We start from the raw sequence: 16,882 nt of genomic DNA on the forward strand, positions 1-16,882 counted from the left end.
AAAAACTAGGGATTGCCAAACACCATGAGAAAGTCTAGTCAGATAGTCAAACGCACTTGCCGCCCGGTGTGAATTCAGTGTTGACAGCCAAGTGGGTAGGAAGAGACGAAGAGAGTCGGGTCACCGGATCAGCTCAACCCGAAAAGTAAGAGATGCATTGTTCGCTTCGACATCAAGTCGTGAGTTTCGTTCGAGATCGTTTTACATACACGTCGAAGATGGCATTTCCGCGCCGGTCGGATTGTAGGGTTTCGGCCTAAGAATTCCAGATGTACTGGGGATCAGCGGTCGTCCACGTCTGCGTTGGAAACGAGGAGGAACATGCATGTCCCCGCTCGTGCTCATGGGAGAGTGGTTGGCATGGCCAGTGATGCCTCGTTGTGCAACGTGAGAGGAATGCGAGGGACGGCCAACTTCCCACCATGATGCATGGCATGAAAATGTAGGGTGGGGGTGGGGGTGGGTCGCGAAAGCCGTTGCTCACCCAATTGCCGAGATCAGTGATGCTTCCCCAAGGATTCATCAAAGCATTGTCCTGGTTTACTCCTTGGAGGTTTTCCATGGCACCTTTTTGCTCAGCTCATTCTGGAACGCAACATAGAACCGGATGGAAATGTCGAGACACTCACCGAAAGGACTGTATCGAAGAATATAATCTTGACTATCCATCCATTCCGCCATGGTCTGGTGCAAGTACCAAGCTACGGATCAGCTCACGTCGCATCTGGTTCAGGTAAATCCTCAAAGCCAAAGAAAATGGTGATAACTAGGCCCGGGACAGTATGCTCAAAAACGAGGAAGATGTGAGCCAGGTGAGGACAAATCGAGGAAGTCAATGCGGGCTCGCGAGCATGTGAGAAGAGTAGAGTGGACAAATGTGACTTACTGTCCCCATTTGAGCACTGTGGTAAATTAGAGTAAGACTGGCAAGCATACTCTGTCACCCATATCTTCAACCCAGTCGTTTGGTGGTAGTTCCACAGGTAATTTTGCATGTCGCTTACTTGAGTCGAATACCAATGACAAACGGCGAAGCTGAGTGTTAGCTATCACTACCTGTATTGGATGATGCCGAACAGCTCGTCAATGCTACTCTATGCAAACCAGTTTGGCACGGTCTGACGAAACATGTCGGAGGTCAAAAATCCGTCATCGGTCTTCAGCAACTGACGGGTTTTACAAATGGGCAGACTTTGTGAAGGATGTACAGAGGCGAGTCAAGAACTCACTCTGGCTGGCAGTCCGCAGCGGCGTTGCCATACTGCTTACAGGCGGAGATAGAATCCATTACCCATTGTACACCACTCGGAGCGTTGGTAGTGGCGGCTGAACCAAGAGCAATGCCTTTGTTACGCAGAGGAAGGTAGTCGTTCATCCAATATTGGACTGAAGCTCCAGCAGCGATATTGGATTGGGATTGTTCATTGGGTTCCTGATCGTGAGTCGAACAACATTATCGGCCGGTACGCCATGACTACTCGCCCACCCGGACCCCGTACTCTCCGTCTTGATATAGGAAAAGATGGAGGGATAGGTGACATAGGCGACAGTTGGTTAGCCAATGGTGGAAGTGGAGCAAACTCACGTTGAAGAAGAACGCATTTTTCACAGTATTGGGCCAATGGCCTTGCTGCCCCCACCAATCCGACACCTGGTTCGGACCCCAAAGCATGGGCACAAATTCGATCCCCAAACTATCTCCACTACTAACTGAAAATGGTGACCAGGTGTAATACCAACTCGTTTTACTTCCGATGTAATTTCCAATGTAATTCGAATCACTTGATCCTGCCCAATTTCCGTTTGGCCAAGCTAAACCGAACTTCTTTCCCTGGTTTTTCCATCCTCCCCAGTTTTGTCCATTGTTACCGCTGGACGCTGCCCAATCGCCAGCTACCACTGGACCGGAAGCAGCGCTACTCGTTGGCAAGGGCGATGAAGATGGGGGAACGGTGGAGGTGGGAGGAGGCGATGACCATACTGTGGTGGATTGAGTGGTGATACTGGTAGTGCTAGTCGTGCTGTCACTTGTGGCGGAAGTGGATGTTGAAACGGAAGGAGGAGTGTATGCTTGACCTTTGACACGACATTTGGATCCGTCGGCACCACGTTTGATGAGGTTAGTTTTGGAGCCCGTACGCCTGCGAACGGCTTGAGCGACGGAACGACGGGCGGCGAGATGTCGATGATGATCATGGTCGCTTGATCTGGCGCCGTGTTTGGCAAGTGTTGTCTGGAGTCAGCACTGAAACCGTTGGTTGGAGCTCCGGGGGGAGAAAGTAGAGAGGAGGGGACGGTGAGTAATTAAAGGATATTTATTATAGAGATAAAGATGATAAAGGAGACTGAATACTCTCGGTAAAGCAATGGTATGGGACGAATGGATGACTTACTGGGGCGTATTGAAAGAAAGTAAGGGTAGAGCCAAGCACAGCAAGGCTAGAAAGTATCTGGACCAGTTTGGTTGGATGAATCATTCTTGTTATCCTGACCAGTTGCCGTCGGTCCTTCTGGTCTCACTGATCACTGGTCGAGGAGAAGGAAAAAGATAGAAGGGCTAAAGATTGTGGAAAACTATGCAGGGCGTGTAAAGTCGCAGTGAGCTATTTCAGTGAATCACTGATAGCACTGATCGGGTCTTGGTCCGTTGTACGTCGGGTGAGAAGAGAATATTCGGATTTTCTGTTCGTCGTACGTCGTCGAATACGTTTTTGGGGCGTTTGAATACCAGTCGATGGCAAAAAGAGCGTCGGGGGGGAAAGAATGTGTACAGAGTACTTCGTAAGTGAAGTGAAGAGTAACAAGAGTCGAAAGTGAGAATGAACAAAGTGGTCAGGTGGGTTTTGTGACAAAAACGCATTGATCTTTGATGCTGTCATCATCTCATCCCCATCATCACGGAACGGAATCAACTGTATTGGATGTGCAAAGGGGGGCCAAGGATGCAAGTAAAAGATCCGAGCACAACAATCCCAAGTCCAAAAGCTCCAAAGCCAAAGACCCGAGGGAAAACATGAAACACGACGAGCCCAAACATCTTACACGTTCCTTTCAGGGGACAAAAGTCGCGTCATCCCGAAAATCCCAAGATGCAGCTTGTTCACCCCTGAAAGAGGGGGCTGACTAGGTTTCCCACGGTCCCCTGATCGGCGCAACGCATATCGTCTGACTGGATTTCGAGAGCCTAGCATGGTAGCATGGTGCATGTACGAGTACTTCATCGAGGATGGCATTACCTAACTTAAGATGTGAGTGACCAGTGTTAAGGACATATGTACATGAAGCTGATTGTTCAATAGCAATTTTCGCATCTTCTCGAACGTCAGACGAGGAGAGACAATTATCAAGGGTCACTTTCTATCGATTGTTCGTTTTTTTCTCCACCTCTCCACCTCAAGTACCTTGACCCTTGACCCCTCACCTTTTCTTAGCTAGCAAACTAGCACTTTTTGGTCATAGCGTTGGAGTCCCTTATTGGCGCAGAGCTTTGACCTTGAATAGTACGAGAGCGTAGCGCATGGCGTCATCGTTATAGATCTACCCTTCCCCACGATACCCACTCCCTCTCATCCTTCCCCCTATTCGTCACCTGAAGAATCATCCTCGACAACCCCGATCGATGTCTCCCCATTCCCAGGATGATCATGACTGGTGAGAAAATGGCAATCAATTTATAGCTGGCACGATCTTCTAAGACTCGATTGACAAATAGTACCGCCTTTGTGGCTTCTTGCCTCGTAATCTCCCTCATCGCAGCTCGGAATTCTGGTTCTGGAAGAGATTTCGGGTCAAAAGCGGCTAGAGGGGTAGTGGGTATCGTCTCAGGTGGGACAGCCAAGATGGTATAATATGATCTTCCGTATATTTTATTCTCTTCACCCACTCTAACGTCTTTTTCACACATGCTGACCATCACTCCTTGCTTAAACAAAGACAAGTCAAGAGACGACTGTTGATATGAAATGACGACAGCAACAGTGAGAAAGAAAAGGATCAACATCAAATTCACATGAAATCATCATCACTCCAATCATCTTTCGCCGCTGATATAGCCTCCTCAGTGAACATTCCTTCGTATGCCCGTTGTTTCTTCTCTTCTTCCCACGCTTTCTTCTGTGCGGCTTCCTTGTTTTTCTACCGTCAGCTCGACTTCCCTTCTGACCTCAGTTTCTTTCTCCTCTGAGATATCCACATCTTTCTCACGCGTGTCCATATCTTCTCAGCCTTTCTTGGGGAGTTTTCTTGTGACAAGGAGTTCATGACGACTTTGTGCACTGGAGGGATGAAACACTAACCCGTTCTATCAACTCTGCTTTCTTCTTCCTTCCTTCCTCTCTTAATCGATCTTGTCTTTCACCCTCATGATCCACCTCTTTCTCCACTTTTGTTTTATTCAATCTATTGATAATCGCATTATCCCTCGTGGGTACGTGAACTGGATTCAGCTTATGTTCGTCTGTTCAACCCTCTGAATTCCTCATCTGATACGCGGCCGTGGTTCGGACCAAAGCCTGAGAAAGGGGATGTGAAGAAAGGGTGAGGAACGTAAGACAGGCTCAAGAAGGATAAGAAAGACCCACCTCGTTTCACTTTATGATCAGAATGGAATGATACTTGTCCAACGGCCATGTCTCCCGTTTTCTTCAGATTAGGGAAAGGAGTGTAAATGACCTAAAAATCAGCCTTCTTTCGATCCGAAGACCGTTGAGGCAGTCGAGTAGCGAAGAAAATAACAAATGGCATGTCTCACAGTAATGTTATCCCTCTTATTCCCCTCTATACTGTTCGCCTTGACCAACTGCGCCGCATCTTTGACCAAAGCATCAGGCAAGTCGTCCCATGGTCCATGTGGTTGATCAGGGGTTTGACGAAGATATACGTGAGCAGAAGAGAGTTTACTAGATATCAACGAACGCTTTTTTGTCATTTCTGCCCGACATTGAGCATTCGTATTGTATGAATATGAATACTTACTCTACATGAAACCAGACATCTGTTGGAAGACCATATTTGAGTAGCTCTTCATCTGATTGTCAGTCGACGTCCGTCCCTTCATATGTCCTCTTCACATCGCGGACAATCATGGTAGACTATCTATTGTGTTGTCTTTCTTTGGCCTCTTGTAAGAATAATAATAAGAGGAGTACGATATGGGCTCATATGTTGTGTACTACTACTTGTGAAGAAACTCGATGAGATGCGGTGAACTCACTCTCGACTTTATCTCTTCCCCTGAATATCAGCGATCAGCGGATTCCACAGAGTAAAAAACAGACGAACATGTATAGCGCCACAGGAGGATCTACCACTGTATTCCTTCAGCTTGATCACATCGTAGATAGCAAGAGATAGAACGTACCTTTGGAAGTGAAGAAGATTACCATGTCATGCGCAATTCCTTGATCCTTGAGTGGCCGTTATACCTGGTAGCTCCCAGAGAAACTAGTGAGAGGCTAGAGGCTGAAGGATAATCCCCGATGTATGATTTCAGAGATACGGGAAGCTTGTCTTCTTGTTTGCTGTACGCCCCTCAATGTCAGAAGTCAGGTAACTTATCAAGTTCAAGCATGAAAAAGGTGAAGTAAAAGTTGAAAATTCTTGATGACATCAAAAACCTCAACAAATTCTAAACGCGTTGAAGTTTCTTTTTTCTCCATCAAACATCCTCTCTTCGTACTTTACCCCACTCACCTTGGTCACATTGATACTTTACAAGGCACTAAGAGATAAGAGATTCGGTTCTCTCACGAACGAAGTCCGAATCGTCACTAGCAATCTATGTAATATCCGTGAAAAAGAAAATCAACTTCTGTACAACCCTCGGTTGAGGTAAGTTAAGGTAAGCTATAACATCAACGTTCCACTTCGATCGTAGGTTTTCTCTGTTACGATACAAATCTTGCTGATGAGTAGATGGACGAACTTCCTCATTCCATATTGAGACATTTCGATATATCTTCTTCTCCTTACACATCGGAAGTAGTGCAGGCTATCACGTTGAGAAGAGGCAGGTACCCCGAAGGAAAGTTGTTTTTGGACAGATTGTTAGAATTGGCAAATGTGGATGGTAGGTTTTGTCTTTCCTCCTTGTCTTCTTACCTTTCCACGACAACATTCCAGGAGGTTATCCCAGATACAAGATTGTTCATCTATACAATCTTGCCTGGCATATATGTGTACTTCTACGCGGGGCTCATCATCATACTCTGGTGTTTGGTCTTTGGATTTTCTCATTCCTCTCCCTGCTCCTTGGGATCGATCACAAGTGATCCAATTCCTATATGATTACCAAATACCACAGCTTCTCTGAATATCCATCTCTCCCACAGTATAAAACTCGTAATATGGAAGGTCTCGAAATGTGATGACCCCATTGTCATGTCGCTGATAATCAGGCCAAACATTATACCCTCCAACTTCCCCAGCGGGTTTACGTCGATTACTCCACGCTATCCATTCTTCCCCCGTGGACAGGTTGAAAAGAGATTGTTTCTTCTACTATCTTCTCAAAGATTACCCCTCCACCGATATCCCCAATTCGCAAAAGGTCTCGCAGGATGACGCAAATGGAGACTCCAGCTCAGGTGATGTATCGAATGATGATATGGTAACCGACGACCCTCATCACGTGAGCGATGGTGTCGAATATCATACGGGGATGGGACAAGGGGAAGAAAAAGAGGGAGAAGATGAGGGAGAAGAAGAGAAAGCTGAGAAATTTGCCAGACGGAAAGGATTACCAAGAGTTTGGAGAGTCTTCATGAGTGGTTATTGGAATTTGGATCATGAACGATGGGAGGTGAGTTTTGATTTTGTTTCTTCATTTTCTTTTCTTCCTTGTCCTTATCTTTCGAACTGGTTGGTCTACGTTTGGGGTGATTTTCTTCAGAAAGATGAGGTACTTTCCGGTCGAAACGTACCAGTGCGGCGATCCATATTGTCTCCGCGGACACGTAATACCATCCTCGCTCACCCACCGTGGTCGTCGAGCATAATATCGTTATCGAGAGCACTACTTTAGTGAATACAATGCTAAATCATAGGATGCCGTCCATCATCTCTCAGACCCAGCTATAACATCCCTTAATTTCACTTCCACCATTCTTCAAACCCTTTCCACCCTTCCTCCCTCCTCTCTATCCCTTTCACTCATCCATAAATTCCTCACCTCCGTTCATCCTCCTCTCATCACAATGGAAGAAAACCTTCTCCGTCTCTTCTCCCTCGCTCACGTATCGTCCCTCTCTACAGCTTTCAATCAAATACGTATTCTCCCACTTGACAAATCAAAACTTTTCTCTTCTCTCTTATGTTGGTTATTCGGTATACCCGATATACCTTGTGGTTCTGATACTCCCATGGTCCAAACACGTTTATTGAAAGAATTAATTCATCTCCCTTTATTGGAAGAAGAACAAAGTAATTTGATCGAATTCTTACATCATCCACCTAAGAGAATGTCTAGAGATACGAAGGAATTATTGGCGGATTTGGTTACGTTGAGATTAGTACATACTGGACAATATTCTGAGAGTTTACAATTAGATAAAGATTTAGCTGGAGGGATAGGAAATGAAGAAGAAAGGTATAGAAGGAGAGAAATGGTTAGAGAATTCATTGGGATTTTACCAGAGGCTCAAAGAAGGGTTTTAATGTTAGATTCTTATTCTTATCCTTCAAATACATCCTTATCTACTATACCATCCACAAATCCCGTCTCAATCTTATCAAATAACCAATTCGACACCACCGTAAATCCTGGGGATGTCAAACATAATGGTCATCGACTCGTTGAACCTCAAATATCCACTACGACATTGAACGGTCATGGAGAGACAGATGTCGAAATGTCAATGTCGGATACTTGGATATCAATCCCTCATCCCAATTCCACGCTCATGAAGGATGATCAACCTGAAACTTCTAAATCATCCAAAGACCTACAGATATCAAGTTTATCAGATAGACCAAATTCTTCTTCAATCGGATTAGGTATATCTAAAACTATCTCACTTCAATCCAGAAATAGAGCCGCAAGTCCTTTTTCCGGTCCACCGAAATTCGCAACGTCAGCTTCTAATTCACCTATCAAAACAAGAGTAGCAAGTGGTAGTCCATTTACGTTACCTAAATCAATACAAGATGATACGACACCGACAAAGAAAATACCTAGGACAAGGAAGATTATCAATGACGATTTATCTTCTGAACACTCAAATCCAACCTCTGATCATATACCCACTCAACCTTTTACTCATACTTTACCCACTTCCACTCCCAAAATCATGACGACGAAACATGTGGAACCAATCACCAATTTACCTCCGCGTTCTTCTTCCATTCAACATGCTCCACCTAAGATCATCGAGGACCAAGAAGAGAAGAATCATTTCAAAGAAGTTGGTGATTCGTCTAAACAACAACGTCGTTCAACTCGTTCATCTAAACCGAAATCACATCATGAACCAATATTACAGGAAACAGACATTGAAACAATCCAAAGCAAAAGAGTACAACATGAAGAAGAAGATGATGATACTGTTTTTATGCCTGGCTCGTTCAATCCACCATCTCCACCTTCAAAAACGAGACGTGTCACTCGTGCAACTTCTGAAATACCTAATACTCGGAATTCACGAGCTACAAGATCCATGTCACGCGCTTTGGAAGATGAAGAACCCAATTATCCTAGTAAAAGACAAAGAGGGAAACATAAGGCTAGAGCTAGTATAGCTAGTATGGAGACTGTATTGGAGACACCGGCAGTTAGGAGGAGCACCAGGAGAGCGACTACTCAGGATCCGAGTGAACGTGGAAGTCCACCACCTGTGGTGGGTACTATACCTAGGGCGAGGAGAGGAAGGGGAGGTACAGCTACACCGAGGGCGAGACGAAAGGCCTAAGTCGTACGACATTGTGATGTGGTCTTGGCATAGCTTTTCGAAGTCATGCATGCTTGGGCTTGTCAATTGTCAAGAGTACGAGGGAAACAATTGGACGATAAAGGAGAAATAAGGGGACCATGAGAGGGCAGGAGGGGATCGAGCAGTCGGATTTGAACCTTGAAGGGAAGAATGAGCGGTAAATCCAAGGTGAGATGGCAATGCGGAAAACGTAAGTTGGATCCAGAAAAGTCGCATGCACTCATATATTTTCATTATACATGACCCCGGTCGTGGTCTATGACAGGTGATCATCTTACTTCGTATCATACCTCTCCATTCCATTGGCCGCGGCCGACCTACTGACCAAATTCTCACATCTCATATTCACAAAATTGATCAGATCTGATATCAGTCAAATTCCGACCTCTGAGGAAGAAGAAAGAAACACACGTATTGTGATAACCACCTGAATCCTTCACCATAACCTTGACGCATGACGACGGAACACATGAACACTTCGATGGGACGGATATCACGGAGAGGTATTTTGCCCTGATCATCAGCTATGTCTGCATTGTTGGAAGCAGAGTAAAATATGGATAAACACTCGATAGGTAACACATCTTGCAAGGACGGGGTAAGAACGGAGGCAAGTGTGGTGTCATATGATTTGAGATAAAGGTGAAAATGGATGAACTGACCTTTCCGGTAGTGGTATACAAACCCAGTTGATGTCTTAACTCTTCTTCAGATACGGCACCCATGGCATCGATCTTATTGCCCAGAATGAGGAAAGGAACCATAGCGAGTGATTCGATTGATACTGAGAGTTAAACAATTGTAATATTCCGTTTGTACTCGCTATTCAGACCCTATGCCCTCCACTCTTATTGACTATCGTAAGAGCGTGTCAAACAGCCAAATATTCCTTCGCTTTACTATCTCAAAACTGAGAGCAACGCCGGTTAGTAAAACGAACATGAGAATGAGTGATGTTTCAAGAGGAAACAAGAATGTGGACAGACTTACACAAAGCATCCAGCTCCGCTTTACTCTCGGCAAATCGTTCCGTATCCGCGCTATCGACCAAAAAGACTATTCCGTCCACCTCTGGGAAATAATCTCGCCATAGTCGACGTGCTTGCATGTGACCTCCTAGATCAAAGGTTGTGAATCTGACATTGCCAATTGACAATTCCTCGGATGCTGTATGTCAGTCTAGTCTCGGAGTTTTCATACTGATGTCCCAATATTACTCATATGCCTCATCAGCTTCCTGATAGAGATCTGAACCTGATAGGATATCTAGTGTGAAAGATGAGAGATGGGTAGCTCACTGGGATGAAGGGTGGGTTGTAAAGTTGCCAATCGATCATTTTTGAGCATATGCAAAAGGGTCTAAGTCAAGTCAACATTCCACATTCCACCGGTCAGAGGAAGAGCTGACAGTTTTACCCGCATTGTCGAGACCGAGAAAGAGGAGTTTGGCAGATTTACTCGTGAGTCCTACATGTGTCAGCTGGTGAGGAACCATAGCACAAACAGCTCACCGAGTTGAGCGAGGACGTCCCAAAACCAATTCTGGAAATCAGCGTGGCCCCTCTCACACGAGCTGAACAGAAAGGGTATGAAGCTAGAGGGAAACGAACTAAGATGAACATGATTCTGATAAAATCGGGATATGAGACTTGCGATGTCCTAATGAGGTGTCGAGTAGTTGTAGAGAAAGATTGCGTATTAGACACGTCGATGTCATCGTCAGCGGCCAGTCGGTCCTCTATCAGGATCCGAATCGGCGTTTCGGCGAATTCTTCAGACGTGTAAGTGTGGTGTGACGAGGCGGGGCTCCAATTCTGCCCACCTTTGTGAATGAAGAAAGAACGTTTACCTTCCGACTGATCGACTGACTTTCTTCCATACGATACAATACTTGATCATGTCAACTCCAGCACCTTTTCTCCCCTTGGCAGGTATGCACAAGCCGGTATGTGTCTTGTGAGTCTTCGAGCATTCCCGACGAGAGTATCTCTCACCTATCAGCTGTGGGTCCAACATTGGGACTAGTCCAATCTACATAGAAGCCGCCCATGCCGTAGGGAAAGCTCTTGCCGAAGCTCACACACCTATGATCTATGGAGGTGGTCAGCGAGGCATCATGGGTTCGTTCTGTCTTTCAGTTCCCTCATACGATACTTATACCTCAGGCGTAGTCTCAAAAGCTTGCCTCGAAGCTGGTGGATACGTCCATGGTGTACTCCCCCGAGCTTTAGTGAAGAGGGCTTCAGAGTACACCCCAGCGCCCTCCTCCAGCGGTGCATCAACGAATCAGGTCAAGTCTGAAGAAGGGACAGGAAAGGAGATCCTCACTGAGGATTACGGTGGTCGATTCACAAATCAGGTCACTGGTACGATGCATGATGTGAGTCTTCCTTACAGCCACGTGCTAACGGACGAAGCGACTGACAAGGCGCAGAGAAAAATGAGGATGGCTCAATTGGCCACGGGCGGATTTATCGTCCTTCCTGGTGGCTATGGGACGTTCGAGGAAGCCTTGGAGATGATCACGTGGAACCAGGTATGACTCCTCCTTGACTCCCCATTGTCTTCCTTCGCCTTCCACCGTCTAGTGATCTTCGAGAGTGAGGCCATGTCAGGTGGGTGTGGAGCGCTGATCGTCTAGCTCGGCATCCATCGTCTACCAGTGATTATACTTAATGGTTAGTCTGTCGTGCAAGTGCTGTAAGTCTCTGATGAAATTAGTTGGCAACTTCTACACTCCCCTCAGAACACTTTTCGGATCTGCCGCCAAAGCGGGGTTTATCAATCCGGAAAACCTCTCACTCATGCGCATAGTCGATCTTCCAGGAGGAGAGTCAGCTAATTCGGATATGTCACTAGCAGGGGGATGGGGTGAAGCCACAGTATCCGCCCTTCGAGCTTGGTCCTTGGAGGTGCGTCATACATCTCATGTTTGAGGCAAAGCTGACAACAGCCCACGGCCGGCTACGGATTCTCATGGGAAGACAATGTCACGGAGCTTGAAGGAGAAACGAAGACTGATGAGAATGACCAAGTATGATTTACCATTACTCGCAACCATATGCATATGTTTTGTTAACCCTCAGCCGTCGTTCTCATTGTTCACTACGATGAGGTATGCCAGTGGGCATTCACCTTTTGAGAGACGAGTCGGATCGTCGGAAGTCCCGTTGTTTCCTTGGCATTTGAAACGTCTGAGAGAGGCGCATAAGTATTTCTCGGGCAAGAGCGGCCAAGGAGTCTGGGGCGTATGGCCGGGGGATGAAAGAATTTGGGAGAAGATCGAGACATTACTGAAGCAGTGTGAACCTGGTGATTACAGAGTACGTCAATGAGTCCTCTCTTGTGGATTCACCTGATACTGCTGAAAGGGAGTTGCTAACAGCAGGTGAGAGTCGTCTTACATCCTCTTCCAACCGATTTGGAAGTGCAGGCTATACCGGCTCCTGCGGACGCAAGTATGTGGCATACTCTTACGCAGTGCGAGTCTGACCTGAAGACTTCTTTCAATTACGTCCTGCACCCGCGAGAAGCCCTTTCAGACGACCCCTAGTGCTGGACCCGTTGGAAACTGACCTTTCTACGGAGACACAATCACAGAGAGATTCCAGACTCTACAAAACGACCTTACGACAGATATACGATCATGCGGCAGAACGAGGTGAGCTTCCAATTTTCTCTTTGTTACTCTCATGACATTATAGGGGCAGCAGGAGCTTCTGGTTCCCATCCGGAAGTGCTTTTACATACAAAATCCGTATTACTAGAGACAAATACTTCCAACATCGCCATTTATCTTCCCGTACCCGGTATGCCTGATTGGGCCACACCACGACTAGACCGTAAGACTGCACCATTTCTCGACGGAGTGATGCGGAGATATCTCCTAGAGAAAGGTATCGTTAGAGAGGTGGATCTCACGGTTGACGATTGGGAAGCCGCCCAGAGAGATGGTAGAAGAGTCATCGGTTTTAATGGACTAAGGTAAGAGATCTGCCATGTCATTACAGTCACTGACGTATAGAGGCGTATGGGAGGCAGAGATTTGAAACGACATGTCAACTCTCATCCTTTCATCCACATAGAAGATGATATGAAACGCAGAATACGTTCCTTACACGCCTCGAACTCAGACACCGATAGAAGCTTAAATACTACTCCTTGTCCCTGCAAACTCGTATCATACTATCTCTCCATAGAACAGGTCAAACCTTGAATCTGTGGCATCGCCGCCTCCACACCCCTAGAGCGATTGTCAAAGGTGGGTGGATATCATGAAAGGTGAGTTGCGTAGAAGACCTTTGACCACTTCAAAGATGCCACCGCCCCCTTAGCTCCGCAGGTCATATAAATTAATACGAAGAAAGGCAATTCTTTCCTCATCTCTTCCATCCAACATACCTTGTCATTCACCACACATTTCTGATATTCTTGCTCACATCAAAACTCCAACTTGCATCTTCTCACACTAACTCATATATACTCAATTCACTGACTTCGTAGCTTCTCACCTTGGATAATTCTTATTTGACAGTTCACATAAATACTTACTCACACAACCTATCACTGTCATCCTAATTGACTAGACCTCCTGATTGATAGGTATCCAATCATGGACCCCATGGATTACATCGTCAATCGCGGTGCGCATTATCTCGTCCGCTTAGCTCGAGAAGGTGATATGGCACAAATTACTTCTATCGTTATTCGAATGTTACTGATCGGTGCGGCCGTATCTGCTCTTCGTTCTATCTACAAGTATCTGCAAGATAAATTAACCAGACGTGAGCTTCCTTCACTAGCCTATCATCTTGCAAAATACTTCCTTCCGATCATGGCAGGGCTTTTAATAAGGGTGAGCGTGAGAGCTTACTTGACAGATATATTTCCATCTGCCTATATCGCCGCTACCGACCCCGCCTGTCTCTGGGTTCTCGCCTATATCGCTCAAGATCCAGGTGCACAAAAACAAATCTGCCATTTCCAACTATCTACCGATGAAGTTCGTTCCATCAGAAAACCAACTGGAAATTCTCTTCGTGCGGACAAAGGCGATAGACCGAGTCAAAACGTAGGAGAACAAAATTGTTCTTGGTCCAATGATGAGATTATAGGTCAAATATTACCTACTTTCTGTATGTCATCTTTATCATTCCGAGAAGGGATACTGAGATAGTAGATCAAACTATAAGGATCAAATTTAACGGAAAATACCTATGGATCGTTCGACGAGGATCGTTTTTCGCCAGAAGTAATCATAACAGGGTTGAGAATATTGCGATCAAGACTTTCTCATGGCAGGGAGATGTTTTGAAAGAATTTTTGACCGCCGCTCATAAGGCTTATTTCCAGAAAACCGATAAAGAATTACTGATCTATCATGCTATGTGAGTGTCCATTTCATCTCTGTCTTCTCTAGTCATATACTCTCATTCCCCCAATCTTCCGCCTTTGCTATGTATGTATACCAGTCTATAAGCAACATCCAGAGTAACGCTGTCTCTGATTAGCGATTACTCTAGTGTATTTTCGGGAGAAGACATCATTACGACTACAAGAAAGAAGATGTGCTGACTTCTTCAGGCGTATCAAAGCAGCATGGCAAACTCCCGTCTCTCGTCCTGCTCGTCCTTGGTCATCGGTCATTCTCCCCGACAGATTGAAAGACAATTTGCTTGCCGATGTTGAGAAATTCCTCAGTGAAAGGGAAGTCAATTGGTATGCTGCCAGAGGTGTGTTTCTTCTTGTTTCAGTTACCGATCCGAGCTCATTCGGACAGGAATTCCTCATCGTAAAGGGTGAGAAGTACAATGCTTTGAAGAATTGCTCAACTGATGTCGAGATATCTTTTCCACGGTGAACCAGGATCGGGTAAAACGACTTTGGCGACGGCTATTGCCAGTCAACTCAAGTTGGACATTTACGTGATCAATCCGTCTCAAAGAGGGTGGGTCTTCCTTCTGTTTTCCTTGCACCTCTTTTGAGTTCCTCTTCGCAACTCTGATCGATCGGCTAATTGATTTGCTCCCCCCTTTCAACCCATACGGTCCTCCCCGTACCTCCGTCAATCATCGGAGTCGGGGTGCATTGAGCTGGTTCTCCTCTCGCACCGGAGCGTAGAACCTGGTCTCCGAGTTTGATAAAAGCTGATGATTGCAGTATGGATGATGCTAAGCTTTCCAAACTCTTCCGGGACTGTCCAGCTCGAAGTGTCATCCTGATTGAAGATATGTGAGTAAAATAATCTGACCTGAACATCCTCATGTGACTCCTTGTCCTATTTCATCTCACAATCTCTTCACCTTGTCACCAACTTTTTTCCATGCCCCTCACTCTCTCTCCACTCCCTCAACTGTAGCGATATGCTTGGGACCACCCTTCATGTACCTCAGCTGACAAATAGCGATTGTGTGTTCCCCTCTGGTGGTAGAGCCCGATTGAGCAGGGAAGACGACAGCACTGAAAATGGTGAAGAAGCTGCAGACGCTGACCAGGTCGCACTTCCAGTACCGACTTCTACCGTCGCATTGGGTTCACATGACCTGGCTCCTTCCACAGTCACTTTGAGCGGTTTGCTGAATGCCATCGATGGTGTTTCGAGTCAAGAAGGATGTATTTTGATTGCTTCTACGTGAGTCAACTACCACTTCCTCCATTCCTGTTCCTCAATATCCCCCGGAGCTTCCTCTTCCTCTTTTTCCCCCTCTCCTACTTACCTCCGTCCGAACTGTCTCCTACAATATACCTCTTCATCTCCTATATGGACAGTCACCACGTCTCTTGACTATTCTTGTACAGCATCTGAAACTTTCCCATCGCTCCTGACATTTCTGCTCTTCGCTCCCTCTTCAAAATCTAGCGCACTACCCCGCCTTTCACCTTCGAAAGGTCCTAGTCGACTGTGTGCAGAGGATGACTCAATGCGAAAACAGATATTGATCTCAGTAATCATCCCAATCGTCTTGATCCCGCTCTTTCTCGGGCTGGACGATTCGACGTCCAAATAGCATTCACAACTGCTATCCCATCACAAGCCCGAGCTTTATTCTTACATTTCTATCCTGCCGAAGATTTCACTCATCCTCTCCCTCCTTCTTTCTCTTCAACGACAGCTTTCAATACCAATCAACATGAATCTCAAGAGAAGAATCTCCCTGAGATCAATATTGATTCGTCTCTCCTCTCCGATACTGAGAAAGAGAAAAGTCTCACCGAAGCGACTCGCCTGGTCACGCACGACACACCGACCACAGACTCGGATGACGATTTCGAAGAGCGAGTCGATTCGGAGACAATGGATCTAACAAAACCATTGAATTTAGAATATCTAGCTGATGAATTCGTACGTTTTATCTTCCCAACAGGGGATAAAGATAAAGTTGGAGGAGAAGAAAAAGGTGTTAGTATGGCTTCTTTACAAAGTTACTTGTTACAGTATAAAGATGATCCTGTTAAAGCTGTTCAAGCTGCTAAAGAATGGGCGAAGGAATTACCGGTAAACAGTAATAAAGTTGGGGGTTTAGGTGCTGGACCTGATTTCTCTGAGGAGGGGAAGAAGGGTAAGAAAGATAGAAAAGATAAGAGAGATAAGAAAAGTAAGAAAGACGGGAAGAAGTTGGAAGTGGATGTTCAGGAGGTTGAGGTTAAGGAAGAGGGGGATGGGGTTGACAAAGTGGACAAGGTAGGACAGGTGAATGAGGTTATAAAGAAGGAAGGGGTGAACAAAGTCGACAACGTCGACAAAGTGCAAGAGGTAGTCAAATTTGATCAGGTAGAAAGGGTGGACAAGGTTGACACCGTTGACAAGAGGGATGAGATCGATAAGATCGAAAGGATGGAAGGACCTGATAACGGAGAAAAGATGGACGTCAAGGAGGGAGAAAAGGTTGTTGTGGCAGGAGAGACGGTTGAGCAGACTGAACAGCGTTGTTGATGGCTGATCAGCACTAATCATGTAG

The 16,882-nt window shown here is 45.9% G+C and overlaps 6 protein-coding genes across 6 annotated transcripts; 3 read left to right on the forward strand and 3 right to left on the reverse strand.

Annotated features, from left to right (window-relative positions):
- Positions 1-132: 132 nt before the first annotated feature.
- On the reverse strand, positions 133-2,899 carry TREMEDRAFT_38998 (uncharacterized protein). Its single transcript, XM_007004427.1, has 8 exons — positions 2,394-2,899; positions 1,901-2,233; positions 1,586-1,825; positions 1,230-1,432; positions 887-1,035; positions 630-701; positions 485-567; positions 133-274 (listed from the first exon to the last, which is right to left on the reverse strand). The coding sequence occupies exons 1-8, from the start codon at positions 2,475-2,477 to the stop codon at positions 257-259; spliced, it is 1,182 nt and encodes a 393-aa protein (XP_007004489.1). The 5' UTR covers positions 2,478-2,899; the 3' UTR covers positions 133-256.
- Positions 2,900-4,005: 1,106 nt separating this feature from the next.
- TREMEDRAFT_30796 (uncharacterized protein) lies at positions 4,006-5,384 on the reverse strand (the record flags this gene model as incomplete). The annotated part of the gene is made up of 8 exons (XM_007004405.1): positions 4,006-4,134; positions 4,296-4,435; positions 4,581-4,671; positions 4,751-4,898; positions 4,975-5,026; positions 5,213-5,232; positions 5,281-5,308; positions 5,360-5,384. 8 exons carry the CDS (start codon positions 5,382-5,384, stop codon positions 4,006-4,008), a joined length of 633 nt encoding a protein of 210 aa, XP_007004467.1.
- A 300-nt stretch (positions 5,385-5,684) lies between these two features.
- Positions 5,685-9,156, forward strand: TREMEDRAFT_73834 (uncharacterized protein). Its single transcript, XM_007004757.1, has 4 exons — positions 5,685-5,871; positions 5,914-6,067; positions 6,396-6,799; positions 7,044-9,156. Exons 2-4 carry the CDS (start codon positions 5,914-5,916, stop codon positions 8,901-8,903), a joined length of 2,418 nt encoding a protein of 805 aa, XP_007004819.1. The 5' UTR covers positions 5,685-5,871; the 3' UTR covers positions 8,904-9,156.
- Positions 9,142-10,618, reverse strand: TREMEDRAFT_71612 (uncharacterized protein). The gene is made up of 8 exons (XM_007004758.1): positions 10,535-10,618; positions 10,436-10,466; positions 10,333-10,391; positions 10,223-10,283; positions 9,915-10,091; positions 9,587-9,708; positions 9,336-9,437; positions 9,142-9,287 (listed from the first exon to the last, which is right to left on the reverse strand). Exons 1-8 carry the CDS (start codon positions 10,544-10,546, stop codon positions 9,282-9,284), a joined length of 570 nt encoding a protein of 189 aa, XP_007004820.1. The 5' UTR covers positions 10,547-10,618; the 3' UTR covers positions 9,142-9,281.
- Positions 10,619-10,821: 203 nt separating this feature from the next.
- Positions 10,822-13,040, forward strand: TREMEDRAFT_71613 (uncharacterized protein; the record flags this gene model as incomplete). Its single annotated transcript, XM_007004759.1, has 12 exons — positions 10,822-10,880; positions 10,926-11,044; positions 11,090-11,304; positions 11,359-11,460; positions 11,566-11,602; positions 11,646-11,836; positions 11,878-11,958; positions 12,011-12,247; positions 12,313-12,382; positions 12,424-12,585; positions 12,629-12,908; positions 12,949-13,040. 12 exons carry the CDS (start codon positions 10,822-10,824, stop codon positions 12,971-12,973), a joined length of 1,578 nt encoding a protein of 525 aa, XP_007004821.1. The 3' UTR covers positions 12,974-13,040.
- A 496-nt stretch (positions 13,041-13,536) lies between these two features.
- On the forward strand, positions 13,537-16,857 carry TREMEDRAFT_62261 (uncharacterized protein; the record flags this gene model as incomplete). Its single annotated transcript, XM_007004584.1, has 9 exons — positions 13,537-13,708; positions 13,805-14,059; positions 14,104-14,311; positions 14,508-14,656; positions 14,704-14,722; positions 14,767-14,871; positions 15,084-15,155; positions 15,328-15,555; positions 15,870-16,857. The coding sequence occupies 9 exons, from the start codon at positions 13,537-13,539 to the stop codon at positions 16,855-16,857; spliced, it is 2,196 nt and encodes a 731-aa protein (XP_007004646.1).
- Positions 16,858-16,882: the final 25 nt, after the last annotated feature.

Source organism: Tremella mesenterica, assembly GCF_000271645.1.
Source record: "Tremella mesenterica DSM 1558 unplaced genomic scaffold TREMEscaffold_5, whole genome shotgun sequence".
Lineage (NCBI taxonomy): Eukaryota > Fungi > Basidiomycota > Tremellomycetes > Tremellales > Tremellaceae > Tremella > Tremella mesenterica.

Coding starts and splice junctions, on each gene's coding strand:
- TREMEDRAFT_38998 (XM_007004427.1), bottom strand. CDS start 2,477: ATGATTCATCCAACCAAACTGGTCCAGATACTTTCTAGCCTTGCTGTG. Junction 1,433..1,585: donor AAAATGCGTTCTTCTTCAAC/GTGAGTTTGCTC, acceptor ACTCACGATCAG/GAACCCAATGAACAATCCCA. Junction 702..886: donor ACAGTGCTCAAATGGGGACA/GTAAGTCACATT, acceptor GCTGATCCGTAG/CTTGGTACTTGCACCAGACC.
- TREMEDRAFT_73834 (XM_007004757.1), top strand. CDS start 5,914: ATGGACGAACTTCCTCATTCCATATTGAGACATTTCGATATATCTTCT. Junction 6,068..6,395: donor AGAATTGGCAAATGTGGATG/GTAGGTTTTGTC, acceptor GCTGATAATCAG/GCCAAACATTATACCCTCCA. Junction 6,800..7,043: donor TGGATCATGAACGATGGGAG/GTGAGTTTTGAT, acceptor GCTAAATCATAG/GATGCCGTCCATCATCTCTC.
- TREMEDRAFT_71612 (XM_007004758.1), bottom strand. Junction 10,392..10,435: donor GGACGTCCTCGCTCAACTCG/GTGAGCTGTTTG, acceptor TGACACATGTAG/GACTCACGAGTAAATCTGCC. Junction 9,709..9,914: donor AGCGGAGCTGGATGCTTTGT/GTAAGTCTGTCC, acceptor TTTAACTCTCAG/TATCAATCGAATCACTCGCT.